Source organism: Choloepus didactylus, chromosome 8, assembly GCF_015220235.1.
Source record: "Choloepus didactylus isolate mChoDid1 chromosome 8, mChoDid1.pri, whole genome shotgun sequence".
Classification (NCBI taxonomy): domain Eukaryota; kingdom Metazoa; phylum Chordata; class Mammalia; order Pilosa; family Megalonychidae; genus Choloepus; species Choloepus didactylus.
Window position 1 is genome coordinate 1,256,498 of NC_051314.1, and position 27,532 is coordinate 1,284,029.

General features: G+C 65.5%; 3 protein-coding genes across 12 annotated transcripts; 2 read left to right on the forward strand and 1 right to left on the reverse strand.

The window, feature by feature from the left end:
- Positions 1 to 242: 242 nt before the first annotated feature.
- LOC119542478 (nascent polypeptide-associated complex subunit alpha, muscle-specific form-like) lies at positions 243 to 7,140 on the forward strand. Of its 8 annotated transcripts, none has more exons than XM_037847270.1 (5): positions 245 to 2,827; positions 2,936 to 3,157; positions 5,732 to 5,781; positions 6,475 to 6,752; positions 6,893 to 7,140. In XM_037847270.1, exons 2-5 carry the CDS (start codon positions 3,015 to 3,017, stop codon positions 7,019 to 7,021), a joined length of 600 nt encoding a protein of 199 aa, XP_037703198.1. In that variant the 5' UTR covers positions 245 to 2,827; positions 2,936 to 3,014; the 3' UTR covers positions 7,022 to 7,140. The 8 variants fall into 8 exon arrangements, 6 of the variants coding, with proteins under 6 accessions (XP_037703195.1, XP_037703196.1, XP_037703198.1 ...); XR_005218482.1 differs by having other exon boundaries at positions 248 to 1,935; positions 2,611 to 2,827; positions 5,468 to 5,781; positions 6,475 to 7,140; XM_037847268.1 differs by lacking the exon at positions 6,475 to 6,752 and having other exon boundaries at positions 244 to 2,827.
- Positions 7,089 to 14,511, reverse strand: CRELD2 (cysteine rich with EGF like domains 2). Of its 2 annotated transcripts, XM_037847271.1 has the most exons (10): positions 14,222 to 14,511; positions 13,871 to 13,953; positions 13,511 to 13,621; positions 12,319 to 12,410; positions 11,383 to 11,559; positions 10,660 to 10,755; positions 9,398 to 9,481; positions 8,347 to 8,442; positions 7,924 to 8,064; positions 7,089 to 7,355 (listed from the first exon to the last, which is right to left on the reverse strand). In XM_037847271.1, the coding sequence occupies exons 1-10, from the start codon at positions 14,345 to 14,347 to the stop codon at positions 7,309 to 7,311; spliced, it is 1,053 nt and encodes a 350-aa protein (XP_037703199.1). In that variant the 5' UTR covers positions 14,348 to 14,511; the 3' UTR covers positions 7,089 to 7,308. The 2 variants fall into 2 exon arrangements, with proteins under 2 accessions (XP_037703199.1, XP_037703201.1); XM_037847273.1 differs by lacking the exons at positions 8,347 to 8,442; positions 9,398 to 9,481.
- Positions 14,512 to 14,794: 283 nt separating this feature from the next.
- ALG12 (ALG12 alpha-1,6-mannosyltransferase) lies at positions 14,795 to 27,299 on the forward strand. 2 transcript variants are annotated; one of them, XM_037847038.1, is made up of 10 exons: positions 14,795 to 14,919; positions 17,293 to 17,532; positions 17,615 to 17,747; positions 22,915 to 23,088; positions 23,502 to 23,696; positions 24,852 to 24,955; positions 25,099 to 25,322; positions 26,390 to 26,559; positions 26,771 to 26,846; positions 26,944 to 27,299. In XM_037847038.1, the coding sequence occupies exons 2-10, from the start codon at positions 17,371 to 17,373 to the stop codon at positions 27,161 to 27,163; spliced, it is 1,458 nt and encodes a 485-aa protein (XP_037702966.1). In that variant the 5' UTR covers positions 14,795 to 14,919; positions 17,293 to 17,370; the 3' UTR covers positions 27,164 to 27,299. The 2 variants fall into 2 exon arrangements, with proteins under 2 accessions (XP_037702966.1, XP_037702967.1); XM_037847039.1 differs by having other exon boundaries at positions 27,121 to 27,299.
- Positions 27,300 to 27,532: the final 233 nt, after the last annotated feature.

Here is a 27,532-nt window from a genome sequence, read left to right on the forward strand (position 1 = left end):
GCGGTGGGGGAGGCTTGGCTGAGGGCACGCTGGGGTGCTGGAGGGCATGGGCGAGCGTGCCCTCTCTGGGAGCCTGGGTGTGCTCTGAGGGGCCAGTGTGCGGCCTGTGTGGGCAATTGTGTGTGGACACCCGGGCGGCAGGAGCCTGAAGGGGCCCGTGTGAGGGGCTGGGGGGGTGTGCTATTTCTAGCAGCTCTGCAGACCACGACTGCTATTAATAGCCCGGCGAGTGTGAATGGACAATGCCGGGGTGGGGGTGCCAGTCTGCCCGGAGTCGCCCGCGGCTGGTACCCCGGGTCCCACCCCGCAGCGGACAACAGCCGCTGTTTTCCTGACAGCAGCTGAGCTGGGGTTCACCCGGGGCAGCCGGCTGCTCCCACTTCCGTCCTCTGCCGCCCTGACCCCCAGGAGGATGAGCCGGTGGGGGCGGGTAGGGCAGCCCTGGGGGGCTGGGGGGGATCGAGGGGAGGCAGGGCTCAGAGGTGGGAGGGCTGGGGGGATCCCAGCCCAGGAGAGGGGCCATGGAGGGCTGTGGGGTCTCCCCGTACCCCCAGCCCGTGTACCCTTTAGGGAGTGCCTTCTTCTATCCCGCTGCCATGAGCCGCTTTGAAAGAGGCTCCCCGCAGACCCCACAGACCCCACAGACCCCGCAGACAAGCAGGCCGAGCCCCCAACCCAGCCACCGCGGGGGGAAGTGGGAACGCGCAGGGGGGCCAGGCCGGGCAGGGCGCGGGAAGGCGGGAAGGCGGGAAAGGAGGGGGCGCGTGGGGTGCCGAGGAGTGGGAGGAGGGGCCGGACTCGGGGTGCCCTCGGGGGTGGCCCCTCTGGACCGACTCGGCATGTGGACGAGCCGTGTGGTGCCGGGGAGGGCGGTGCCCAGGGTGGCTCCGGGGTTTGGGCCTGGGCAGCTGGGGCACTGTGGGGACGTGTGTCAGGACGGACAGACGGCCGGGGCACTGCCCCGGGGGAGGGCTGCGTCTCGGGGTTTGGGTCAGGCCGGGGTGGGAGTGAAGGGGGGCCCTCCGCCCGGCTCCCCGCTGGCAGGCCGACCCCTCCCAATGGGGGTACCCCTCTAACTGCAGATCACTCCCTGGTGACTTTCATGAACCCACAAAAGTGATACCTAACTTGGTGTAGAAAATTCAGACCCCACTGAGGGTGCGGTTGAAGTGGGGGGCTGACTCGTGGGTGGGGGGCCCCCACGTCCTCCTGCCACCCCATCAGGGAAGTGATGGGCTGGGAGGGTCCCGCGAGGGCAGCGTCGGGGGTCCCGTCGCCCAGGAGACTGGGCCAGGCCTCCGTGGGGGCCCCGGGGGTCTGGGGTTCCCGCCCCATCCAGGCGCTTTGGGGGCTCCTCCCTGCGGGGCCCCGCCCCTGTCGCCCCTACGGGCCTGTTTCCTTCCGGGAAACCTCTCCCGAGGGCAGGAGCTGCGCCACGGGCCTGAGCATCCGCGCGAAGCGACCCTGTAGCCAAATGCTCCCCAAGAAGGCAGCGGCGACTGCGCGGGGGACCCTGGTCGCCACCGTCGGTTGCGATTCGCTCCGCCCCGGGACGCAGGACGCGCAGGCCCCGACCTCCGCCTAGACCGCGCTTCCCGCCCCAGGCCCGCGGGGTCCCCGGAGGGGCTGACCTGCGCCCAGGGCGCTCCCCTCCCGCCCGCCCCTCGGAGCAAGGGCAGGGCCCACCTGGGGAGCACCTGTGGCGTCGGGGCGAGGGGGGCCTGGCAGCGCCCCCACCGCCCACTCATGCGGCTGCAGGGGGGGCGCCCGCAGAGCCGTGTGGCAGCTCAGGGTCGCGGGAGACGCGCCTTGGGCAGGGGCAGCCTGATGCCGTCCCCTGGGAGCCTCCCCCAGAGGGATCCCGCTGGAACGGCAAGGACGGGGCTCTGAGGAGTTGGGGCCCACACCCCGGGGGAAGGCCCTCGGTCCGTGACAGTGAGTGCTTTGAGGGGCTGCCCGTCGAGGAGGGGTGCCGGGGAGGCCCCGAGGTGCTCAGCCTTCGGGTCCCTTCAGGCCTCCCGGTCACCCCTGTACCGGCTGGAACAGGGGGGCAGCATCCCCAGGCCCTGAGCCCATCCCCCAGTCACCCCACGTATGACAACCTGGTCCCAAGGAGTGGGCTGGACTTGGGGTGCATCTGAGCACAACAGTGAGGAGCAAGGCCGGGCGTAGGCCCAGGGGTGTCTGGGGTGTGCCTGGGGGTGACCCTGTCTGAGCCCTTGGTGTGGGGCTCCCAGAAGAGACCCAGGCAGGTGGGGAGTGAGGAGGGAGACGGGGAAGGGGGACACCCACGAGGATGGCAGGGCCTCTGAGAGCCAGTGCGGCTGGGAGGGGTCGAGGGGCCGGGGCATCTGTTGGGGGGACAAGGCCCAGTCCTCTCAGCTCAGGAGAACCCCGAGGGACCGTCCCAGCTTCAGGGCACCCTGCGGGACCCGCTGGGGACTTCACCCAAACTGCCTCCCAACCAGCCCCCCAAGCGCGTCCTGCCGCGCCCCCCCGGCCCTGCCCCGTCCTCCCCCCACCCACCGGGCCCTGTTTGGTCCTCCCATCACCCCGAACCCCCGCCCCATCCTGCTCTGCCCCATCCCCGTCTCCCCACCTGGTCCCCAGAGGCCGAGGCGGGGAAACTCCAGCCGTGGTGAGGAGCGCGGACACGGACACAGAGCTGAAGGCGACACAGATACCGGAGACCCCGAGAATTGCCAGGGCTCCCCTGCTTGGGGGTCTTCTGGGGCGTTATGGGGGATGCTGGCCAAGGATAGCCACTGACCTTGAGCCTGCAGTCACCCACTGGCCATTTCCCCCACCCCAGACACACGCATTGAGGGTAGGTGTCTCCTTGGCCAGGTTAATGGGGACGTCCAGTGGGAGCCTCTGAAACTGACCCCCAGACAAAGCAGGAAAGCAAAGGCACGATGATGTCCTGGGGTGACAGGCCACGCACCTAAAGGCCCAAAGGCACAAGGCCGGGGGTCCCGGTCTGACGGCGACTGAAGGCAGATGGACCCTGGAGGATGACCTCAGGGCCCACCCATGGCGGAGCCTGGGCAGAGACGCCCACCGTGGTACTGCTGGCAGAGATGACGCGCTCCAGGACCGGCTGCAGCGTCCTTCCCACCGGGCAGGGAGGATGGGGAGCAGCTCCCACCCCCTCAGGGTGAGCGGGTCGTGGGCGGGTGGGCCGGGAAAGAGGGCGCCTGGGTGGGGAACACGGCGCCCATTGGAGTGGGGAGGGGGTGGACGTGGCAGTGGCCAGAGCTGGGCTGGCTGGAAGGAGCTGGAGGGGACTCTGGGAAGGGGGGTCCCGGAGGGTCTGGGCCGGCCGGGGCAGTGGGCACCTCCGCCGACCCCCACCAGAGCCGCACAGAGGAGGTGCCGGAGGCTGGGCACGGAGAGGCGCGGGCGGTCAAGCCGCTAGCCTGTCGCCCCCCCAGCTGCCGGCCGCCACGTCTGCACCCCGAGCGCACTCCCCACCGAGACTGGCCGCTCCCCGGGAGCAAGGTGCCCCCACTGCAGCAGGGGCAGCGGTCAGGCATGGGTCAAAGCGGGGCGCGTCCTCCCTACCCGCGGGCTCAGGGCAGCGCGTCTCAGGGTGGCCCTGCCCACAGCTGGGGCGGCTCGCTCGGTGGCAGGGGTGCCCATGAGCCGCCTCCCCGTCGCCCCCATCCCCACCCCACAGTCGTGACAACCAAAGCTGTCTCTGGACGTTGTTTCCTGGTTGAGTCCCTGGTCACGGAAGGTGGCTCCCCAGGAGCAGGGTCCCCCTGGACACTCCGCACCCCACTTCCCAGAGGCCTCTGGCAGGGCAGGGAGCGGCTCACTGACCCCCCGGCAGAGCGGACACCCCCTCCAGGGCCCACCAGACACTTGGAACCAGAGGCCGGAGTCCTGCCGTGTCCTCAGAGGGGTGCAGGCCTGGGCCAGACCCCCGGGTGGGTGCCTGGTGAGCGGGGGCGGCATTTCCTGCACAGTCCTCAGGGCCCCCCTTCTGGAGCTCGAAGCTTATGGACCAGGACAGGCCCTGGGCGGAGCAGGGGGGCTCCCCTCCAGGCCAGCCAAGGACAGGGGTCTCCGAGTTGCTGCCCCTGCAGGGGCAGTGAAGCTTCCGAGCGGTGCGGGCTGGACTGTGGGGACCCAGGCCCTGGGCTCGCTGCCAGCTGCCCCGTGGCGGCCTGCCCAGATGGGGGCTGCACAGCCTGCCCCCCACTGACCCCAGGAGGGCTCCTTCCAGAACTCTCCAGCTCAGGGTCTTCTCCCTGGGGGCCTCACAGAGATCGGGGTGTGGGGAAGGTCTGTGCTGAGGCCGCGCGTGGCTGCCTCTCCGAGGCCCCCAGGTGTCCGCCCCCCACTCGACCCCGAGCCCGAGTCCCCGAGGCGGCAGACCCCGAGGGCCACACGGAAGGTTGGAAGGACCCCTGGGGCGCCCCTCATCCACATCCACACTCTGGAAGTGACAAGGGACATCCCCAAAGTCTCCCAGACTTATGGGACCACAGGCCCCTCTCCTGGGGGCCCAGGAGGCGAGGCCGGGGCTGCACTGGATCCCCCAGGAGGATGAGGAGGGGGCCGCCCCGTCCCCCGAGGCCCGGGCAGGAGGGGCCCTGGGGGTCCCGTGGGGCCGCCCAGCCCTCACCCTCCAAGAGGCCACGGCCGTGGGCTCCCAGGCGTGGTCTGCGGCGCCCCCTGTCGGCCGCGGGTGCCCGGCCCCTCGGAGCCCCCGGCCGTCCCCTCCCGCCGCGGCGCCCACCCCCTCACCCCGGCGCAGCACCCCCGGCCCCCCGCGGGCTCGGCTGTGGACGCCCCGTCGCTGGAGCCCCCGCCCGCCTCCAGGGAGGAAACAGGCTCAGCGGCTGGGTCTCCAGGGGGCAGCGGAGTCTGGGGGCGGTCAGGGCACAGAGGGTGCAGGGCCACCCGGGGAGGGACAGGGCAGCCCCTCCGAGCCCGGCTGAGGCCCCGAGGAGGAGGAGGGAGGGGCTGCGCCCTGAGGAAGGACGGCCCTCGGGGCACTCGCCGCCCGGGTTGGCCCCTGCACGGCCCAGGTGCCGTCCCGGAGAAGGCAGTGGGGGCCCCGCTCCTCACGGCTGCCTGCCGCACCCCGGGGCCCACCCTGAGGCCCGTCTGGTTCCCCCACGGGGCCCACGGAGCCGTCTAGGCCCGCACACAGCCAGGAGAGCAGGGTGGGGTCCCCGAGATGCCCGGCCCCCCAGGGGCGAGTTGAGGACCACGGAGAGCCGGCTGCAGGGACAGGACAGGGCAGCTTCCCACCCCCCAGACCAGCCTCCGGGACCCCTCCCCAGGCAGAGAGCCTCGGTGGGGGACGGACGAGCAGCGAGGGCGATTCTGTGGGACGGGGTGCAAGGGGAAGCCATGGCAGGAGACGAGTGACAGCCATGCACAGAGTGGGGCTCATCAGAGACAGCGGCACCCTGCCGTCCCCAGGGCATGTCCCTCTATTGACTCTGTTCAGACCGGGACCAAAGGAGGCCTCTTGAGACTGGGAAGCCCCCTGGGGCGGGGGCGAAGGCAGGACAAAGAGGCTGGCTGACCCATTACAGACACCCAGGCTCAGAGCCCTGAGCTTCCTGGCAGCCAGGGAGAGAAGAGAAACCAGGGCTGTCCACAGGGGTGAGAACCGGGGGGACGAAGGGGCTGTGGCCTTTGGGACCCCCCCACAGACACACAGGGTCCTGGTCTAAGGCCAGCGGCACCAACTCAACCCCCTTCCCCCCAGGACCCCTTCCCAGGGCACAAACCTGGAAGCCCACCTTGGCGCAGACACTGGTACGATGAAGGCAGGACCCGAGCCTGCCCTGCAGATGTGGGGGTGGCAGTGGGGGTGCTCAGTGATGAAGAGGGCACGCCACCCCCTCCGGGAACAGCCCGCGGGGTCTGCAGCCCCCCGCTGGACGCTGAGGCAGTGGGGCTGGGGGCCGAGGCTCCTCCGGGGCCAGGGCAGGGCAGAGCCCGGGGCGTCTCTCCCTGTCGGGGAGGGGCAATGGCGGAGGAGGATGCTGAGGGGGAAGGCCAGGTCCCTTCGTGGGGGACAGCCCTGGCACCCCGATACGGGGACTGAGAGCCTCCCACTCCCCCGAGTCCTCCAGCCGCGGGACCCACAGTTCTGGCCGGGGTCTCTGAGACGGGGTCTCCATGGGGGTGGCCTCCCTGGGACACGGTCGTCCCAGGACGCCCCCACCCTCCCTGTGGCTGTCCACAGTCAGGCTGGCACATGGGGTGACGCCCCCGGGACCCCCACTCTCACTCTTCCCCCCCCCAGCCCCGACCCCTCCTTCCTGGCCCTCATCTCCCGGTTTTCACCCCCTTCCTGCCGCAGCCCCTCCCCGGCCCCTCTGCCCTCGGAGCTCAGTCTCTCTCTAGCCCCAGCTGAGCTCCACCCCCGCCCCCCGCCCCCCAACACTTTCCTCACTGGGTCCCCCACTTCACAGTCACTGAGCCCAGGCACCCACCCACCTCCAGGGCCAGCGGGAGCCTCGCGGGCCGAGGCTGGGGCTGAGACCACTGCCAATGCCACGGCCCAGGGCCTGGGGATGGGCCCGTCCCCCCAGCGGCTCCCCACGGGCCCGCCTCGTACCTGGCAATGCTTCCTTCCTGGATGGCGGACAGACCTGGGCTCAGCCCCGAGAAACAGCCTGTCCCCCCGGGGCAGCCCCACCTCTCAGTTCCTCCAAACGTCACCACACGGGCCTGTGGGGACTTCGCTTGTCCTCCACACAAGATGGGGAATCCCCGGCGAGGTGGGCACGGCCAGGGACACCCCTCTCCCCAGCCTCGCCCAGCACCCCTTCCAGGGCAGCCGGACCCCAGACCACAGAGAGGAGGGGCCCCGGGCTGACCACCACGCCTGAGCCGAGCTCTGTTGGTCCTGCTGGCCTAGGCCTGGGCACATCCACCACGCGCCCCCATGCACGGGCCACGCGGAGCTCACTCGCACCCCCACACCCCGACACGCCGAGGGGAGCGGCCCCGGAGCGCTGTCCTCTGCCACCCGGCGGCGACCGTGTGAAACAAGCGCACAGCAGGTTCAGAGCGTCTGCTCTCCGGCGAGACGACCCTCACCTGCTCCTGAAACCTCCAGTGGCCAATTTTATTAGAAAGAAGGTATCAAAATAAATGAATCTGTTTTCCAACAACCACGAAGCACAGCTTATTTAAAGGCTGAGTGAGCACCAGCTGTTTCCGAGGAGCACAGGGGCACCCAGAGAAGTGGGCTCAGCTCCACAGGGGCCCGGCCTGGGGGCTGTGGTCCGAATAATTTAAGGGGAAGGGCGGTGTCCACTTCTGGAGCACGTGTCACAAATCCTCACGGGCCAGGGCCGGGGCCAGTTCTTCTTTGGTTTCTGTTGGGAAAACACACACGTCACCGAGGAACCTCACAGCCAGGCCTTCGGGGTCACGCTGGGGCTTTACAGCAGCCGTCGGCCCAGAGTGCAGGGACAGCCAGGCCCCAGGCGCAGCCGCCCTGCCACGAGGCCCAGCGCCAGCCCCCCACCAAGCCGAGAAGCGGATGCCGAGGGCAGGCGCTGAGCCAGGGTGTCCGGGAGGGCAGGGTGGGCCCGGAGGCCTCTTGGGACCCCCACACTGCAGGCACAGAAGACGCCGGAACCGACCTTAGTTTTCATTCCCACAACTGCTACATGGTTTGGATTTTTCTCAAGCCTTCCTGTTGTTCTGTTGGTAATTTTTTGGTTTCTCTGAACCTTTCAGACCCTTCCTTGGAACACTCACTCCTTTTAAGTGTGCTCAATGTCGGGTTCACCCCCAGGAGCCCCAGCCTGCAGGAGGCATGTCCACGGGGCTTACACGCTCATCCTCAGGAACGCCGGGCGGCCCCGTGCCAGGCCGTGGGTGCGCACACAGCCCTGCTCAGCCCCACGTCCCGCTCCGAGCCCCGAGCTGCCCGCTCACCGCCCACGGCCGTCTGCACGCACGCCGCCTCTGTGTCCTCGAAGCCCTCGGGGCACACGCAGACGAAACTCCCCGGGGTGTTGTAGCAGTTTTCGTTTTCCCTCACGCACACCTTCTCTGCGAGCGAGCACTCGTCCACGTCTATGGCACAACACCCCGTGTTTATAAGTTGTCTCGTTCAGCAAACACACATATTGATCATTAAATGTGTCCATTCAGAACTGACTTGCACAAAACAAGTTATAAATGCGAGTTAGAGAAAAGTGCAGGGTCAGGAAGGGTCCAGAGCGGGCCTGGTCTCAGCAGGGGGCGGGCAGAGGCGGCAGGACATGCGCAGGCCGCAGAGGCCCACTCAGGCCGGCCCCAGGGCCTCGGGGTTCCCTCCACACACTTCCGCGTATTTGCACACGGACCCGCTCTCACCTGTGCACCGTCCTTCCTGCTTTGCGTAGCCGGGGATGCACTCGGTGCACCTGCTGGGTCCTTCCCCCGTGCAGCCCGCGCACGTCGGGTCACACTCTGCAGACGAGAGCACAGGGCAGTGCGTCAGGCAGGCCCTGCTGGGAAACGGACCCCGGCCCCGAGGGCTGAAGCGTCCGGCACGTAGCAGAGCCTGGTTTCCTGCTCACAAAGCACTGGAGGAACCACAGCGGACTCGTAACCCCGCTTCAGGTTTACTGCAGCTGACGCCACAGGCACGTTCCGGAAGGGCCGCTGGAGGCTGCAGTCGGCATCCCCCCTCCAAGCCCCCGCTGAGGTGGAAACCGGGTCCCACACTGCAGACCTCAAACAAAGCACACGGGGGGCCTGGCTCACCGGCCTCCTAGGAGTGTGCCAAGAACAAGAAACGGAAAAACATGGATGGCTTCTGGCCGAACGTTCTCACTGTCACAGACATCACCACAAACACAAAATGAACCAAAACTCCCCGGTGCCGTCACAGGAGCTGGGGAGAGGGGGACCAGGGACACGCGGCTGCAGCACAGCCGGCTCTGGGCGCACAGACCTGACAGCCGGTTCCATTTGTGGAAATTAATCCACAGAAAGTAACGAAGATGTGAGAAGTCTCAACTACAGATATTCAAAGCCCGTGATTGTGGGGAATTATTAATTTAAATATTTGGCAAGAGGGACCATTTAAGAAAATCATGAAATAAAGACATGCTGCAAACTCAGGAAGACGTAGGGAAGTACGTGATGTATAAAGATGTCCCTAACACACCGTGGAGAGAAAAGCACTCGGGCACGGCATGCAGCAGGCCTGAGCGCTACGGCGGCCGGAAGGACGTGCGGGCCGGCAGCCGCTGACCCGACAGTGATTTTTATTTTCTTCTTTTCATAACGTTTGCATTTTCTGGTTTTTCTGCAGCAAGTATCCGTTACCGTGTTGCCACGTTAAGTTTGTTTAAAGTGGGAAATGCGAGAGCCGTGCTGACAGCCCCCAGCGGTGGCGGGTGGGGGGCGCCGGACGCACCTGCGCAGGTGTAGGAGCCGCCGACGTTCTCGCAGTACTGGGCACCGCCGCAGGGGGCCGGCTCGGCCGCGCACTCATCCACGTCTGCAACACAGGCCGGGGCTCTCACCCACTGTCCCAGCCCTGGGGGACCCCCGGCTCCCCGCTCGCCCGTTCTCCCCGGCTCGGCCCCGTGGCCCTCCTGCCCCCGCTGGACCCCCATGGTTTGCCCCCCATGACCCGACTCTGGGCTGCTGCCTGGCCTCCGAGCAAACCAGCAGGCGGTGGGCACCCGTCTCAGCTCCGCCCCTGCGTGCCGGCCCCCCTCTCTGCCCAGGACCCCCACCCAGGCAGGTCGCCTCCCCACCCATTGGTCCCTCCCAGCCTGGGGTTCTGGCTCCATCGCCCCCCCACCCCTGGACTCTGCTCTCCCCTTTCTCCTGCGAACCTCCAGACCCCCCACCTCGCCACCCCCTCCCCAGCTGAAGGCACCGGAGGGCCCCAAGGGGTCATTCCTCGCCACCCTGGCTCCGGGCAGGCTCCCTCCTGCCCAGCTCTGTGGGGGGCTTCAGTGAAACCCAACTGTGGGGGACAGTCCCCCCATCGGACAGTCAGAGCCTGCAGTGGGGGGGCCACTCCGGGGGCACCGGTGACAGTGGCCAGCGGGTGGGACCTGCCATGGGCACGTGTGGTTTCGGGGCCTGAGACACACGCAGCCGCGGCCCTCCAGGGGACCACCCGGGACCAACGGCCTCGAGGGTGTGTTCCTGCCCAGGCTGCTGGCGCCGAGCCCCGGGCTGCAGGGAGGTCCCCGGGCAGCAGCACCTTCCTTCCTCACGCACCCTGCACCCAGGGCACACGGAGAGGTCACACGCGCCTGGGCACAAGGAGAGGCCACACAGCGCCAGGGCACACGGAGAGGCCACACGCGCCCGGGCACACGGAGAGGCCACACAGCGCCAGGGCACACGGAGAGGCCACACGCGCCCGGGCACACGGAGAGGCCACACAGCGCCCGGGCACACGGAGAGGCCACACGCGCCCGGGCACACGGAGAGGCCACACGCGCCCGGGCACACGGAGAGGCCACACAGCGCCAGGGCACACGGAGAGGCCACACGCGCCCGGGCACACGGAGAGGTCACACGCGCCCGGGCACACGGAGAGGCCACACAGCGCCAGGGCACACGGAGAGGCCACACTTGTGCAGAGGGGTTGGGGTGGAGGTGGGGGCTGTGATGGGCTGCGCCGAGGACCCCAGAGGGGCACGCTGAGCCCCTTACCCACACAAGCGTCCTCTTCCCGGACCCAGCCAACCTCGCACTCAGCGCAGTCCCTGCTGCTCGGGCCCCGGCACGTCTTGCAGGCCTCGTTGCAGGCTGGAAGGCAGGGGTGGGCGTCTGGGGTTAGGGTGTCCCTCGTGCCGGCAAAGCCGTTCTCAGTTACACACAGACGCAAAATCACTGAGAAACTAGGAAACGAAGCTCAGCAGGATAGAAGCAAAAACGAAAAACAGAAGAATCCCAGGAGAGCAGGACTAGGCCTACGAGGGAAGGACCCGTTCACGTGACTCCAATTGTTAAAGGGTTAAAGGAGGTAAATGGGGAGCGAGGACTCGGGGCGTTTTTATAAATGGCAAAGTCACCGTGCCCCTCGGGGCTCCGGCCTGCTGGGCTCTCTGGCTGCTCCTTTGGACCCAGCCTGGCCCTGCTGGGGTCCGAGGGCCCTGGTGACAGCCCGAGGTCCCGGGCCCGGCTGCGGGGAGGGCACGGGGGGCAGGAAGCCTTTCCCAGGACCCCTGAGTGGTGCCATTGGCGACGGACCCCATGGGGTCAGGGCTGGGCAGACGGAGGAGCCCGCGGCCCCTGTAGCTGCCGCTCAGTGACAGAGGCCGTGGGGCCGCCAACCCTCCGTCTTCACCTTCTCGCGCGCCTCTCGGGCTCCTCGCTCCCCCCGCCTGGGCCCCCTCCAAGCAAGCAGCTCCGGGACCCGCGACACCGCGTCACCTGTGCAGATGCTGTGCGTCTCGTTCCGCAGCGAGCTGAAGTAGCCGTCCGCGCACTCGGTGCACAGCGCCCCGAGGTACCCCATGTGGCACTGGCAGCTCCCGTCCCCCTCTCGGCTGCCGTCTCCGCGGCAGTGACCGTTCCCACTGCAGGGCCGCTGCGCCCCGCCCTGGCACTCTGCAGGAGAGGACCCCAAACTCACCCCTCCGCTCCACGCACCCCCCCAACAAAGATGCTCCCAGATCGCGCCAAAACCCGAGCCCCTCCTGCCCCAGGGCCTCCTCCCTGAGGACACACCGGCTGGCAGGGGGCCCGGCTGGAGAAGCACGGCCCCGGGCCCGCACAGGCCGCCCCCTCAACTTTCCTGGGTGCTGGGGTGAGTGTGGGCAGCTCCTGCCCCCAGAGCCTCACTCCCCAACCTAGGGGCACCGCGTGAGAGAGAGACCATAGCCCCCACATCCGTCAGCATGGAGGCGGCAGGGGATGCCACGGCCAACGGGCGGCCGGGCTCAGGGACTGCCCAGCGAGGCCGTCTTCCATGATGACCAAGCGCACCCGCTTCTCCCCGTGCCGACCACAGGGCTCTGAGCGGCTCACACAGGCCAGAGAGGCCCAGGGAGGCCTGACCCTGGCAGAGAGGGCAGCCCCGGACCCCACATGGGGAGCACAGTGGGACGAGCCACCCAGAGGCCGGCAATCCAGCCAGAACCCCCCCAGAGCATGAGGTGGGCGGTGACCCCCCACAGGCTCCTCCTCAGAGCTTGGACGGAGCCTGGGCCTCGCAGGCCACCCTGGCCACTCCGCCCGTCTCCTAGGCTGTCCTCACACATCCCCAAAGCGCAGGGTGTCTCGTGGCCCCACAGAACGCGCTGACAGGGGACTCGGGCTCCCCCCACGGGGTCTGTGAGGAGCAGCAGGGCTGCCCCAGGGCCCTACCCAGGCAGTCCGGCCCGTAGGTTCCCGGGGAGCAGCAAACCCTCAGGGTCTCCACGCAGAACCACTTGAAGAGGTCGGGGTGCTCCTTCTTCCTAAGATGAAAAGCATCCATTGGATTGCACTCACAGGACAGATCTCCTTCAAACACACACAGGGCTCCACAGGGTGTGTGCTGCGGGGCTCCACAGTCGGGCCGGGCTGACAGGTGCAAGAGGAGACAGAGCACCGTGGACCCCAGCCCCGGCCCCCCAGTCCTGCATCCAAACCAAAGGGCAAGAAAAGTCCAGAGCAGCACGGGGCTCGGCAAGGGCCGGGCAGGAGGGACACCTGGAGGACAGGCTGGGCCTCACTCACACGGACGGCTCTCAGGTGGTGGTGCAGGGGCACCTGGGCCATGGCCACGTGGCGTCCCCACCTGAAACCGGTCCTGCCTGTGGACGCGGTGGCTGCAGGGCATGGACACGCCCCACTCCGAGCTTCCGGGCCACTCGAGGCTGCCCATGTCCGGACACTCAGAAGGAACGTGGGCACAGACTGGAATGTGGAGGTCTGTGCGCTCCTGCTTACACTGGCAGGAAGCCTGAGACGAACTCCCCGAGGGTCCACCGACAGGACGGATGAGGTGCCCTGAGCAGGCAGGAGTCCATCAAGCAGACACGTGTCCATGTAGGGTGACGCTGGGTGGGGACAGCCACATGCGGCCATCTGCGAGCCCACACTGCCCCGGCTGGCTTGCTCCATGGGGGGCTTGGCGCTTCCCACAGCGGGACCCCCACCGGTGAGTGTGAAAGGGAACAGCGGGGGCAGGGGTCCCAGGACAGCGGTGCCCCCGAGACGAGCTGACGGCAAAAGGGAGACCCGACTTCGCGAGGGAGGAAGTCACCCAGCAACCCACACCTGGCCACCCGGGCCCCGGGTCTCCTGAGGGCGCAAGCCTGAGCCCAAGCGTGAGGAGGCCCCGGCCAGCCCCATGGGAGGGACGTGGTCGCAACCCGGAGACTGAGGACCCCCCAGGACCCGGGGAGGGGACCCTCCACTGCCGCCCGCAGAGCGGGAACGTGGTCCAGAGAGCAGAGACACCGTCTCGCCTCGACGTGGCGCTTCAGCATCGGGGGAGGTGACATGGTGAGACGTCGGGGCCGTGGGAACCCCCCGCCCTCCTCGGACCCCCCGCGAGGGGCCCGGCACTCACAGGCCCAGCCACCAGGTCTCCAGCTGCTCCTCGTGCTCCTCTACCAGCCGGTTGCACTCGAAGTCGCTGCCCTCACACAGCCCCTCCATGATCTCCACCAGCCGGATCTCGCTGAAACGGCCCAGCCCGCGTCAGCACCCGCTGCCCTCCGGGGCTGCCTCGCTCAGCGCACACATGCCCCGAGGCCCCGAGGGGGACACGGGGCATTTTTATGAAAGACCCGCAGTGGACTGGCCAACCGAGAGCAACGCGCAGGAACAGGACGCAGGGACGCGGTGGCCTCTGTCACCCACGCGACAGCTGCGCGGCGGGGCCAGCCTCCCGGGGTCAGGTGCGGGCACGGACGGACGGGGCGCCCACCTGAACTCGTACTTGGACAGCGTCTTTTCTTCCCAAGCAGTGTTTCCGCCGCCAAAGTTCTTCTTCGCGGTGTTCACCATTCCCTGAGAGGGAAAGGCCCGTTAGGGGGCTCAGCACCACCCCCAGGGACCCCAGGCTTCAGGTTCCTCAGCTGGTGGTGACCGACCGTGGCCTCCAGTGCAGTCTCCATGACCCCAGCCCACCTGGCTGAACCTGCCTGCACCTGCCTGCCATCCCCCAGGACCCCGGCCCATATGGTTGAACTTGTCCACCTGCTTCCTGCCCCACCACCCCCAAGACCCCAGCCCACCTGGCTGAACCCGTCCACCAGCCCCCGGGTCCCCGGCCCACCTGGCTGAACCTGTCCACCAGCTCCCGGCACCGCCTGCAGGGAGTCGGGACCTTGGCGGCGCCTGCGGGTCGCAGCAGCAGCAGCAGCAGCAGGAGCCCCGGCGCGGCCGGGGACGCGGGGCGCATGGCGCGGGGCCGAGCCCGAGCACAGCCCCGGGGAGACGCGGCGGGCGCCGGCCGGGGCCGAGGACACCGGCCGAGTGCAGCCGCGGGCGACGCGCCCTGTGGCGCCAGCTCCGGCCTGGGGCCGCGCACCGCTCGCCGCCGCGCCGGCCGTTCCCGGGGCTACTTGACCGCGCCGGCGACGCCCCGCCCAGCCCGCCAGCCCGCGCGCCGCCATTGGCCGACAGGCTCCGCCCCGTCCTGATGTGGCCCAATCCAGACTCGCCACGAGCGGCGGCCAATGGGAAGGCCCCGAGTCAGCCTCATGCCGGAAAGGGGTAGAGCGAGGCGAAAGCTCCGGAGCCTGCCCCTTGCGTCCCGCCCCCGAGCGCTTGCGGCCCTCGGCGGCCATCTTTACTCCGGGCAGGAAGACGCTCCGCCTGGGCGGTGTCTGGGGCTTCCGGCGGCCATGTTAGGTTCGGCTAGGGCTTCGCCTCTTTTCTACTTCCGCTACCCCACTTCCGGCCGAGGACTGGCCGGGTGACCGCGCTGCGAGGGACGGCGCCTGGGGGCGGGCGAGGGGGGTGTGCGGCCAGGTCAGTGCGCGCCGCCGTGGCCGGGGCTCTCCGGGCGGGCGGCGAGGCGGGGGCGGTGGGCGAGGGCTCCTCGGGCCTCAGCCCGCGCGTCGGGCGGGATGGCAGCGTCAGCCCTCGGCCGCCCCGCGGCTGCCGCGAAGCCCCTGGTCCCCTTTCCCTGGGACCGTCAACCTGGGGCCGATCACCTGGGGGTCGGGCCGTCACTTGGGGCCATCACCTGGGGCCATCACCTGGGGGTCACGTGGGGGCTGGGCTGTCACCTGGGGCCGGTCACCTGGGGGTCACCTGGGGGCCAGGCCATCACTGGGGGCTGGGCTGCCCCCTGCCCGAGGGGGTTCACAGCCCCTAAGATCCAGAGAGATGGGTCCAAATGAAGAGAAGCGGCCTGTGCGTTACCCACTGTCGGGAGGCCCAGCCGCTTCCTGACCCCCCAGGGCCCCTGCCCCTCAGAACGAGCTGCTGTGGACCGGTGGGTGCCACCCCTCCCCACCGCAGGCACTGACGGGACGCAGAGCCCGGGGCCCGCAGGCCTTTGGGAGCGTCCTGCACAGACACTCTCGCAGACGCAGTTTGACGGTGAGGAGCCTGTGGGTGGCCAGGGATCGGTGTCCTTGCGGGGCGGGGGGCTGCCGGTCCAGGCCCCTTCTTAGCAGACCCCTTCAGCTGCGAGCCCGTAACGGTGATGGGTTTTTCAAAAAAAACAAAGAGGAGCGTGTGAATGTAGGAACATTCTGTCATTTTTTCCACTTTACTAGAAAGTACGACGTTGTCATATTTTTAGTGAAAACCTAAGTCAGTCAAGGGTTTTCACCAAGTTTCTTCAAGGCCAGGCTCTGCTGACTCGCGGGTCCCTCAAACCACCCTGCATGCAGCGCATTTGAGCTCCGGGAGGCGCCTCCAGGGGTCCAGGGGCGTGCAGCGGCCCTTGCGTGGTAGGGGTGTTGGCATCAGTCTCTCGAGCCCTCATGAGAACTTTGGCTTTTCCTGGGAGAGTGGAGGGGGCGGCGCAGGGCTCGGGGCAGGAGGGGAAGCAGCCCTGGCAGCCTGCCCTACCTCGGCCTCCTCCCTTCCCTCCTTCGCTGGGTCTAAAATCCTGTAACTGTTGGCCTCCAAGTGTGTCCCTTCTGGTACATTCTCAGACTGGGCGTCTGAGGGCCAGGGGCCAGGAGTGGGCATAGCTGCCACTGGGGTCAGCGTGGGGTCCGTGGGGGGCCTCCTGCTGCTGCCCCCTACCCCCCACCCCCAGTGGGGAAGGGTCCTTTCCTAACCGGCTCTGCACGTGTTTTTTTTTTGTTTGATGTCAGGTTTTCTATTGGGAAAGGGAAAAAGTTACATTATTTGTACAATGAGAACTGCTTCTTATTGGTAGTTCTAGAATTATTAAGGCCTTTTTACTCCTTTCATCCTCCAGCCCCCGCCCAGCAGTGCCACAGCAAGTCGGGTTCCCGATCCTTCGAATTTCTAGGTTTCCCTCCACTTGCTGACTCCTTGGTGACTGCAATTAGGGAGTAGAGAAGTTTTAAATCTCAGTCTAATCTGCAAGTTGTTTTTAAATTAAAGCACTGAGTGGTGTGGTTCTCTCTCCTCTTGCTTCTGGCCCTTCTGGGTTTTTTGATCACATAAAATTAAACCTCTTTGAAGAAAATCCAGAAACACGAAGAATCGTTTGTGATCCTATCTCCTCCCTGCTCCTGTCCTCCATAATGGAAAGACCGAGAAGATTTTTCCTGATTTCCTGAGGAATTTTCATGCCATAGATTCTCCCCACAGTCATTCTGTAGCATTTGGGTTACCGGTTTCAGCAACAACCGTGTACCCCTGAAGAACGTGTGTGCTTGGCCATTTCCACGTGCAGGTCCATGTACAGCCTGGGGTGGCGCCGCCCACGCCCCATCCTGCTGGCCGCCCTGAGCCCCAGCTCCCCCGAGGGGCTGCGCTGCGGCTGGCCCCTGTCCCGTGGCTGCTCTCCTCCTCTCGGCTCCGCACGCCCTCCAGATGCCTCCCCCCACCACTGACCTGCCCCCCGCCCACAGCCTCCTGCCCCACCCTTGGCCAGGTACCAGGCGGCTGAGCCTGGGCTCACCCACTCTCCTGCCAGACGTGAGCCTCCTGAGGACGGGGCCCGCTCGTGCCTTTTCCCTGCCTGGGCTGCGGAGAGCTGGCCTCGGGTCCTGCTTCCTGGGGAAACACTCGTAGAGCGGAAGGCCTAGTTCGCTGGTTAGAATGTAAAAGCTCTCTTGAGCATAAAGTTTTCCTTCTAACCTTCTACTTTGGCATATTTTCAGATTTACAGAAAAGTTAAAACTGTAGAATGAAGAACGTTAACTCAAGCACAATTTTTGAAACTCGGGAATCCAAACTTCCTTCTTGCAGATGCCGCAGTAGCAGGCGCTGACAGTTGGTACCTTCCACCTTTCACTCCGTCGAGGCGCGTGACGCCTAAAACCCAGGATGGCTGGGAAGAGGCCCCCAGGCAGGCAGCCCCTGCTGCTGTGGCTGCTTGTCGGCGTCGCCGGAGTCCACCTCGCCACCTGTCCATACACCAAAGTGGAGGAGAGCTTCAACCTGCAGGCCACGCATGACCTGCTCTACCACCGCCTGGACCTGGACAAGGTGCGGCCGCTGGGCTCGCGGGAGGCCCTGGTGCTCCCTGGCTCCCTGGCACCTCCATGACGACATGTCCCTGTCCTCGCAGTATGATCACCACGAGTTCCCTGGCGTCGTCCCCAGGACGTTCCTCGGGCCCCTGTTCCTGGCGGCCTTGTCCAGCCCTGCAGTCTACGTGCTTTCGCTGTTCGAGCTGCCCAAGTTCTATTCCCAGCTAGTAGGTAAGAGGTTTCCGGCGAGGGCGTGATTGCGAGACGTAACGCAGTCGGACATCTGCTCGGGGAGGGTCCATGCGCGTAGCTGTGCACCTGCTTGGATTGCGGCCGCCCCCTGTGGCTCTGCGTGGCGGGTCCCAGCACAGTGCACAGTGGCCTCCCAGGGCCGGCGGGCGCAGGGCAGAGGACGAGGCTCCCAGGCGCTCGCTGGGGACGGAGGAGCCACCCGCCCGCGGGCCGGTGGCACCCGAAAGCTCATTGCACGGAAGCCACATGCGCCTCCTCGAGCATCAGAAACAACCACGCACCCCGCCGGCTGGGGTCCCCCGAAACACTTCGTGCCCGTCCTCCTGGATGTTTCTCTGTGACCATCGGAACGTGTTTTGGCGTTTTAGAGCAAATTTAAGGCGTTCTGCACATACTGTTCTGTAACCTGGTTTTTTAGTCAGTGGCTACCGTCTTCCCTTTTCACTTTGTGTTCACATTCCCCAGCTGATCCAAACGTCTTCACAGCTAGTTTGGCCCATATGAGGGGCTTTAGGAAAGTACAAATTCCTGGGGAAGAAGCAGCTCCCAGGGCAGGTCTGGAGATGGAAATCCACCGTTCCCTGGAGCAGCCGACAGCCGACAAGCGGTGCTGGTCGTGTGGAGGCATCAGTGAGCCCCTCGCGGGGAGGAGTTGGGGGGCAGGTTCCAGGAAAAGGAGATCCCAGAGGAGCTTGGCGGTGAGTCCCCTTTGCCCCAGGAGCTTCCACGTGTTCCGGCAGAGGTGGGTGAGTGGCTGGGAGTTGGGCAGAGCTGTTGGCAGGTTCAAGGCTTCAGGGTTAAAAACCGGAGTCGGGGTCCTGCCGAGTGGAGTGGGGAGTGGAGGCGGCTGCTGCCCAAGTGCCCAGCTTTGGATGGGGCGTCACGGGGAACGCGCCTCTCTCGTGGGAAGGAAGCACGAAGGAGATCTGGGATGCCTGGCGCTGGGTGCCCGCCAGAGGCAGATGTGACTTCTGTGGGAAAGCTGGTTTTATGCCGGGACTCGGGTTATTGCCACAGCTTTTCATCACCAGTGTCCGGTGCACAAGGAGAAATGGTCAGAGACAGGAGTCCAGGTAATGGAGTTGCAAGATGGACTCAGAGCTTAAGATGTTGAAGGAAACAAAAGGCAAGTCGGGGTGTGTTGCCAGGCTGCTGAAGACTAAATTAGAGCCAAAATGTAAATCCTAAAACTGAAAAATACAGCACCTGGAATTGTGAGAGCTAAGTCTGTCTGCTGGCAGATTACTCCATTCAGAGAAAGGCTTGTGAACTGGAATGGGTGGAGAAACTGAGTCAGCAGACAGGAAACACAACATGAGGCACAAAAGGTGGTGGCGCTGTGGGGAGGTTCCGAGATGCCTACGATTGGTGGCCCAGAAGGAGAGGAGAGAACAGGGCGGGTGGTGAGACGTCGAGCCACAGAGCGAAGCATGGCAACGCCAAGCAGCACAAATACAAAGAAAACCGTGTCCCGGCACATTCGTGGCAAACGGCCAAAAACCAAGGGCAAAACCCGGGGCGCAGCCGGAGGGAGACACCAGCTCTGGAAGGTGCAGCCTCAAGACATATCAGCGGCTGCGGCCCAGGGCCCCGCACGGGGAGAACGGCTCCGCCGTTCCAGGGGCTGTCGGACAGACGGGCTGAGAGGACTCGTCCCCAGAAGGCCCACCCAGAAGAAATGCTGCAGGGCGATCCTCAGCCGAAGGCGTCTCCCCGGCAGAGCTCAGGGCAGGAGTGGGCTCCGTGGGGACCGCTTCCCCGGGGGCTTTGCGGTAAACACGGAAGGTTTCGTGTTGCCAAGAGCACGGAGGCCGAGGAGTAGGTTCCGGGGCCCTCGGGCTGCCAGAAGGACGGCAGAGCTCCAGTTTATCATGCTCGGTCAGTCGGTGCAGGATGGAATTTCTAGGTAACTACTGAAAGAAAGGTAAAAGGAAGTAGAATTAGAAAGAGTGTAGATGGGGGAAAATGGAATGATAAACCGAGAAGACAAGGCTGCTAGAACTGGCAAAACATACGAGACAAATGTTAAGACGAGAGACGTAAACCACACCTGTCAGTCATTTCATGAATCTAGATTCCAACTAAAAGATGAAACACCAGATAAGGACTGACCAGGTGCAGCTTTCAGGAGACGCCCCAACTGTGAGGACACAGAAGTGACGAAGGAAAACGTTGGAAAGAGGTGCTCCGTGAACCGTGGTTGGGCAGGGACAGCTGGCCATGAAGGCTTACCGGGAGGACCGGCTGTTCGGAACCACGGGCACCTTTACGTGGCGAGTAGGAGAAAGTTAAAGATGTATTATTACAGTGTGAGGTTTTAACACCTTTCTTATCAACCCATAGATGAAAAATCAGTAAAAATAAAGAGGATTTTAACAAAATGATTAACAGACCCAGTCTAATTGATATGTAGAGAATGCCAGACGTAAAAACTACAGAATACTGAGGCTTTTATGTGCACACAGACATTTCGTAACTGGACAACAGAGCACATCCCAACAACTTCAGTGGATTGACGTCCTTGAAACCGAGCTCTCCGACCAAGGCGTAAGTGTAGTTACAGAAACCCACTGAAAAACCCACCACCTTGAAAATCCCCAGATGTTTGCAGACTAAGAATGCCCCTCTAGGTTATTCACGTATCAAAGAAGAAATTACAAAATAAATTGGAAGATTATTTTTAACTGACCATAACAAAAAAACCACAAAGATTGTGTAACATAGAGGCGTAGCTCACTAGAGGAGAAAGGCTGAGAATCCAGTTAGGAAAAGAACAGCAAAATAAACCCAAAGAACGTTGAAGGTGAGAGGGAATCGAGCGGAAACCAGCAGGGTAGGGGGAGGCCCTGCGAGCCGGAAGCTGGTTCTGCGACCCCCCCTCGCTCTGGGCCGAGCCGTGTCCCCAGGAAGTCGGGCTCCAGCCCTTGCCCTGCGGCTGTGAGCTCGTGTGGGGACGGGGTCGTCGAAGGGCTGCCGGCTCGGGCGCGGCCAGGTGCACCTTCGAGCAGCACGGCGGGTCCCGGTGAGCAGAGGCCCCTGGACGTGGACGTGGAGGGGGCAGTGCCCGAGCGCCACAGACCTCGGGGCAGGCTCGAGCCCGCTGGAGCCTGGGCCTCCGGCCTCGGGGACGGGAGCCACCCGTCGGTGCTGCCCGCACAGCGGCCCTGGCGACTCAGATGCCCGCAAGGCCAACGCGGGAAACGAGGGCGCAAACGAGAAGAGAATACGCTGCGGTTTCCCTAGTTAGTAAGATGAAAATACATTAGGAACTCCTTTTTGCTAGCACAGTTGAAAATTTAGATGAAATGGATGATTTTCTAGAAAAGCCTAACTGCAAAACAGAAACAAGAAGTGGAGTTTGAGCAGTTGCGTTACTGAAATGGGACCGGTAACGTGAGATCTCTCCACAGTGCAGGGCTCAGGTCCGGCCGCTGCTCCGGTGAGAGTTCAAGGCTGAAGAGGGACAAGCTTTTAGGGCAGAAGCAGCCGAGCTCACCTTCCAGGTGGGAGACGTCCCGACCAGCCTCGTCCCTGAACCCGAAACCTGACGAGATCGGGAGTCTCCGTGCCGCACTCGTGGACGTGGCGGGGAAAGTCCTCACAGTGAAACGTCTGATCGGAAACAGCAACGAAGAAGCGCCTGGTGCCCGAGGGGTCCGAGCGCCTGCAACGCGCGTCCCCAGTCGCTGGGGAGGGGGACAGACCACGCGCTGCAGGGACAGCCTTGGAGCCATTCGTGGCAGAAGCTCTCGGCGAGCCGGAAGCAGAGAGCCTAGAGCAGGTGTCACGGTTAACGGGGTCAGGGACGAGGCGCGTGTGCCGCGGGGCCCTTTCCCCGACGCCGAGCCGGAGCCACACAGGCCTGGGGCGCAGACAGGTCGAGAGTGGGCAGAAGACAGAAAACAATGTCGCGGATGGCACAAGCGTGTGTAGAAAGCCCAGAAGGATCTACGGGTAAACTTCCAGAATAAGAGTTTACCAGGGCTGCTGGGTACAGGGTCAGTGTCCACGAGTCCGAGTCCCAAGTACAAGCAGCAAACCGAGAATGAGACAAAGTAACGGGTTTCCCACTTAGGATGGCATCTGAAAAGCTCACGCGCCTACCGTTACGTCTGTCGAAGATTTTTCAAAACCTCCTTGTGGACAACTAAAATCTTACTGAGAGAAATGACGAAGATCCAAGCAAATGGAGGAAAACCTCACACTTGTGGAAGAGTAAATATTGTAAGCAAATCGGACTTTTTTCCTTTGGTGGAAACTGACAAAGTGATTCTAAATGTAGGTGGATGTGCAAAGGTCACGGAGGAAAAAGGAAGCGAAAGCCTCAGAGGCAGCGTTGGAGAGAGCGGGGGGTCGGTGTGGCGTAGGCCAAGAGATCAGGGAACAGAGTCGGGGCTCAGGGACCCCTCAACCCCCGCGGGGACGCTGGAGCTGACCCACACGCTCCCCTGGCTGGATATCCATGTGGGAAGAATAAATCTCAGAACAAGATGAATCTCAGCCTCCTCCCACTGATCGTAAAGACTCCAGGCAGGCTGCTGAGCAAACGGCCGGAAGGAAAAGGAGACGCCCCAGAAGGTAACGGGAGGAGCGCTGGCCCTGGGGTGCCACCTAGGAGGCGCAGGCACGCGCTGAGTCCGTGCTTGGGGGCGTCTGTGCCCCAGCTTAGGGCCTGCGTGCTCCCGTGCGGATGGTTCCCAGACACCGGGCCAGGGCTGGGATCCATTAACGTGTGTCACCCATGTGGGAGACCCCCGCACACCAGCCAGGAAAGGGCAGCCTGCAGACGCACATCCACCCGTGTCCCGGCTCTGAGCTGGCGTCCCTCGTGGGGGCTGCCCACAGCTGCGGCCGAGCCCGTCTCCCTCGCCTGGGGGCTTCCAGGCCCCCTTGGGTCCTTGGTTCTCCGGGCCCGGGTGCCCCAGAAGCTCCCAGAGTGGCTCACCCCGAGGCCCTGGGGGCTGCGCTCTGTTCCCAGCAGTTCCCCCCACCTCTTCACGGTCCAGGAAGCCGTGGGCAGAGACCGGGGAGGGGGCTGGGCCCAGAGCCACCCTGGGACGCCCCCACCCCGTCCCCCCCGCTGGTGCTGCGGTGAGTCAGCTCCTCAGAGGGCCTCTCCCTTGTCCCTTTTTGTCTTGTGGATTAGTCAGGGGAGTCCTCGGGCTCACCGTCATTTCTGGACTCTGGACGTTCCAAGAAGAGGTGCGGAGGCAGTTTGGGGCCCTGGTGGCCTCCGTTTTCTGCTGGATGACGGCCACGCAGTTCCACCTGATGTTCTACTGCACGCGGACGCTGCCCAACGTGCTGGCCCTGCCCCTGGGTGCGTGGCCATGGCCCTGCCCGGGGCGGGACATCCTGGGACCCAGAAACTGGGGCTCTTCGTGCCCAGCCCTGGGCGGCACGGGTGCTGGGCCTGTTGGCATCCACAGCAACATGTGACTCCCAGTGTCCCCGAGGACCCCTCATTGCTCCGTGTTCCCCGAGTACCCCCAAGATCCCCAGGGCCCCTGAGTGTGGGGGGACTGCAGGGCTGGGACCCCCAGGACACGGAGCTGCTGGGGCAGAGGCAGGTGGGCATTCGGAACCCCTGTGTGGGGCGGGGACGGGGGTGGGGGTGCTGGGGACGGGAGGGCCTCCCCTCCACATCCTCCCCCCACCCCGAGCCCCCTCCCCTCCCCCGCGCCCTCCTCCCGTCCCCCTGCGCCCTCCTCACGCCCTGCACCCGTCTTGCAGTCCTCTGGGCCCTGGCGGCCTGGGTGCAGCAGAGGTGGGCCCGCTTCGTCTGGCTCTCGGCCTTGGCGATCCTCGTCTTCAGGGCCGAGCTGAGCCTGCTCCTGGGCCTGGCGCTGCTGTGGGCGCTGTGCGGGAGGAAGGTCTCCGTGGCGCAGGTGCTCGGCCTCGCTGTCCCGGCGGGCGCCGTCTGCCTGGGTAAGTCCTTTTGCGGGGGCGTCCGGCTGGATTTTTGTTCTTGCTTTAGAAAGGTGACAAGGCGTTTGGGAGGTGGTTGTCCTGCTGGATCAAGTTCCCTGGAACGTCCGGCAGCCTTGGCCCTCCAGGTCTGGGAGCCCCCCGCTCTGGCAGCTGCTCCCCGGAGCGCCCGGTCTGTGCCGGGGACTCGTGGCGACGCTGCCTTGGGGGGTGGGGGCCCAGCCAGGCCGCTCCTCTCGTGTGACGCTGTTACCCGAGCCTGGTTGGCACCCGACGGGAGCTCTGGTCCAGGCTCGCTTTGTTGTCTGGAGAAAGAATCCAGGGACAAGAGGGATAGCAGCAAGCAGTAAAGTTTATTTGCAGAGCCGGCGCGCATGGGGAAATAGCAAAGGGGCACGCGCCGGAGTGGTCAGTGCCGGCCCCACGAGAGGGGCGGCCCCAGGCTGAGCTGTGTCCGGGTTTTGCACGTCGGCCTGTTGCTGTGCTGGAGGCCGGGGATGGGGGGAAGTTCCCCTTCTCCCCCGCCCCTGGCCTAACCCCTCCTCGTCCTCCCCTGGCTAGCTCAGCCGGTCCTGAGATGAGGGCTTCTCCTTCCACCCAGCCCTTCCTCTCAGCTCACAGGGTCGCTCCCCCTTGGGCTCGGCCCCTCCTTGCTGCCCGCCCCCGGCTACCCGCGGCTGGAAGCCGACGCCATCGGAACTGCCCGACGCCCCTGGCCTGCCCAGGGTGCCCTATCCTAGCGTCAAAACTGTGACGATGGCTCCGATTTAAAAAAGGTGGACGTGTCACGTGACGAGACAAAGGGAATTAACCATCAGCTGACTTAAAATTGGGGGACTACTTTGGATTTTCCGGGTTGGTGCAGTGTGCTCGCAGGGGTCCTCGAGGACGAAGAAAGGGCAGGAGGGGGGGTTGAGGGAGGTGACGAGGGGTCCCTGGCGACCCCTGCGGCTTTGCAGGTGGAGGAGGAGGCTGAGGAGGTGAGGAAGGCCACGGCTCAGCCGACGGCGGGGTTAGCTCGGGGGGCTCCCGCCGGCGTCCGGCAGGGGTGGGAAGCGGCCGTGCTCAGCCTCGGACCCGGTGACTCCGGCAGCGGGGAAGGCGCGCGCCGAGGAGGGGCCGTGGGCACCACACAGCTCCTGCTTGTGCTTCCAGGCCTCACGGTTGCCGTGGACTCGTATTTTTGGCGCTACCCTGTTTGGCCGGAGGGACAGGTGCTCTGGTTCAACACTGTCCTGAACAGGAGCTCCCGCTGGGGCGTATCCTGCGCGGCCGAGCCGCGGGGGGCCATGTGCTCCGCCGTCCAGCCCTGGGCCCTGCCTGTCCTTTACTGGGTGACGGAACCTTCTGAGCCCCGTGGGTGGACGGGTCCGAGCAGCTCGGTGGCCTCCTTAACCCCCAGACCTCCCCGCTGCTGTGGTACTTCTACTCGGCCCTGCCGCGCGGCCTGGGCTGCAGCATTCTCTTCGTCCCGCTGGGCCTGGGGGACCGGAGGACACGTGCACTGCTGCTGCCGGCTGTGGGCTTCGTGGCCCTCTACTCCCTCCTGCCGCACAAGGAGCTGCGGTTCATCATCTACACCTTCCCGGTGCTCAACGTCGTGGCCGCCAGAGGCTGCGCCCTTGTGTGAGTGGACGGCGTCGTGGGTGGGGGGCGGCTGCCTGAACCACGGCGGGGGCTTTAAACCAGGTGCTGCACCCAGAGCCGGGCTGACGGTCCAGGGCTGGGCGCTCAGGGCAGAGGGCACCTCCGGGCCCTGCGCGGGTGGGAGGGCAGCGGGCAGGCGGGCTCTGGCCACCCTGTGCTCTGGCGCTCGCTCGGTGGCCGCCAGGTGGGCAGCGCCCTTGTGCGAGGAAAGGTCGGTGGAGGGCTCCCAGCCCGGGGGGGGTGGTGCCAAGGGCCAGCGAAGGCGAGGTGGGGGTGGCGCGGGGTCCCTGGGGGTGGGCTGGGGGCCTTGCCGGGCCGGGGCACTGCACCCCGTCCAGCGGAGGTGGTGAGGGCTGGAGCCGGGCGGGTGTGCCCCTGCTCCGGGGGGCCGGAGGGGAGAGCCAGGGAGCAGGCTATGCAAGGGGTGCGGCGCTGAGGGCTGGTGCCCGGGGAGGAGCGTGGAGGGGCGGCTGCGAGAGGCGGCCGTGGTCTGGGGTGTCCCCTGTGGAAGGGACGGACACACAGGCCTTGCCAGGGCTCATTTGCTGAGCCCCCCACGTCCGTCCCTCAGAGGCAGCGCCCTGACCTCATGGGGCTGAGGGACGAGGACCAGTGTCCTAAGGGGACGGGGCTGACGGGGCGGGGGGCTAGGGCTGCAGACCGTCTGTCTGGGGCTGCAGGTGGTGGTCTCGCCCTGCTGCAGCTCTGCCGCCATCATGTGAAGGTGGCCAGGGCAGCGTGGGTGGGCACTGCGGGCCCCTCACCCCTGCCAGGCCCCGGCCATGCGCTGAATTTGGGGAATGCTGGGAAAGGTTTGCTTGAAAACCTAATGTAAGATTTTAATTGCCGTCTTGTGTGGAGTTTCACAGGGAAAACTTAAGGTAACGTCTTAACCTGCTTTCACTATTTTTGTGCGTTTTTGGCGGGTAAATTCTTTGCTCGTGGGACTGCCTGAGTTTCAAGAGCAGGGCTGTGTTCCCTGCGTGCAGGTGTGAGGTGTTCTCACCTTGCTGCCACCCCGTGTTCCTCATAACGCTCTCTCTCAGGCTGAGTAACTACAGGAAGTCCTGGCTGTGCGCCGCCGGCTCCGTCCTGGTCGTGGGGCACCTCGTCGTGAACGCCACCTACTCAGCCACGTCCCTGTACGTGTCTCACTTCAACTACCCGGGTGGCGTGGCCCTGTGGAGGCTGCATGAGCTGGTGCCGCCCCAGACAGGTGGGTGGGCAGGTGGGTGGGGCGGGGCGGTGGGCAGGTAGATGAATGGGCAGGCGGGCAGGTGAGTGGGCAGGTGGGTGGGCAGGTAAGTGGGCAGGCGGGCGGGCAGGCGGGCGGGCGGGTGGGCAGCACCTGCTGGAGGCCCCGCTGCCCCTCTCGCTGAGGTGCCTGTGCCCAGGGGCGCTAACTGGGCAGGCCTGGTTTTCCGTAGATGTCTCTGTGCACATCGATGTGGCCGCTGCGCAGACGGGCGTGTCTCGGTTCCTAGAAGTCAATGCCAACTGGAGGTAGGTTTCCAGCATGTTCCGTAGTTTTGTGGCTCTTGCCGCAGCGTGGGCGGCACCGGCCGGGGACCGTCATTGCAGGCGTGTGCTCCCCTTGCAGCTACGACAGGCGGGAGGACGTGCGGCCGGGCGCGGAGCACATGCTGGCCTACACGCACCTGCTTGCGGAGGCAGCGCCCGAGCTCCTGGCCCTGCACCTGCGCACGCACCGCGTCCTGGCCCGTGTCGCGGGCACCAGCGGCGTGAGCCTCAACCTGAGCAGGCTGCCTCCCTTCAGCGTCCACCTGCAGCCGAAGCTGGTGCTCCTGGAGCGACGCTGAAGACGGCGTCCGGCAGAGGACCCAGGGCGGCCCCTCCGCCCCCGAGGCCCTCCGAGAACACGGATCCGTCAGCTTCCAGCACAACTAAGACAGCCCGGAGGAAGAGACCCAGGAACCTCAAGCTCACCCCCACGCGGTGCTCTCGTCGGCCGGGCCTCCGACCACAGCCTGGCCCTTCAGGGGTCCCCTCTTCTGCCACGTGCGGCTGGAGGGGGTGCGGGCCCAGCCCCCGGGCACCACGCCGTGACGGTGGCCGCTCGCTGTCAGGACGGGCAGCATCTGCTCACGGTGAGGCAGGAGGCCGGGCTGCGGGGGGCCGCTGTGGGCCCCGGGTCTTGGGGAGGAGGGGAAGGTGGAGTGCCACATCTG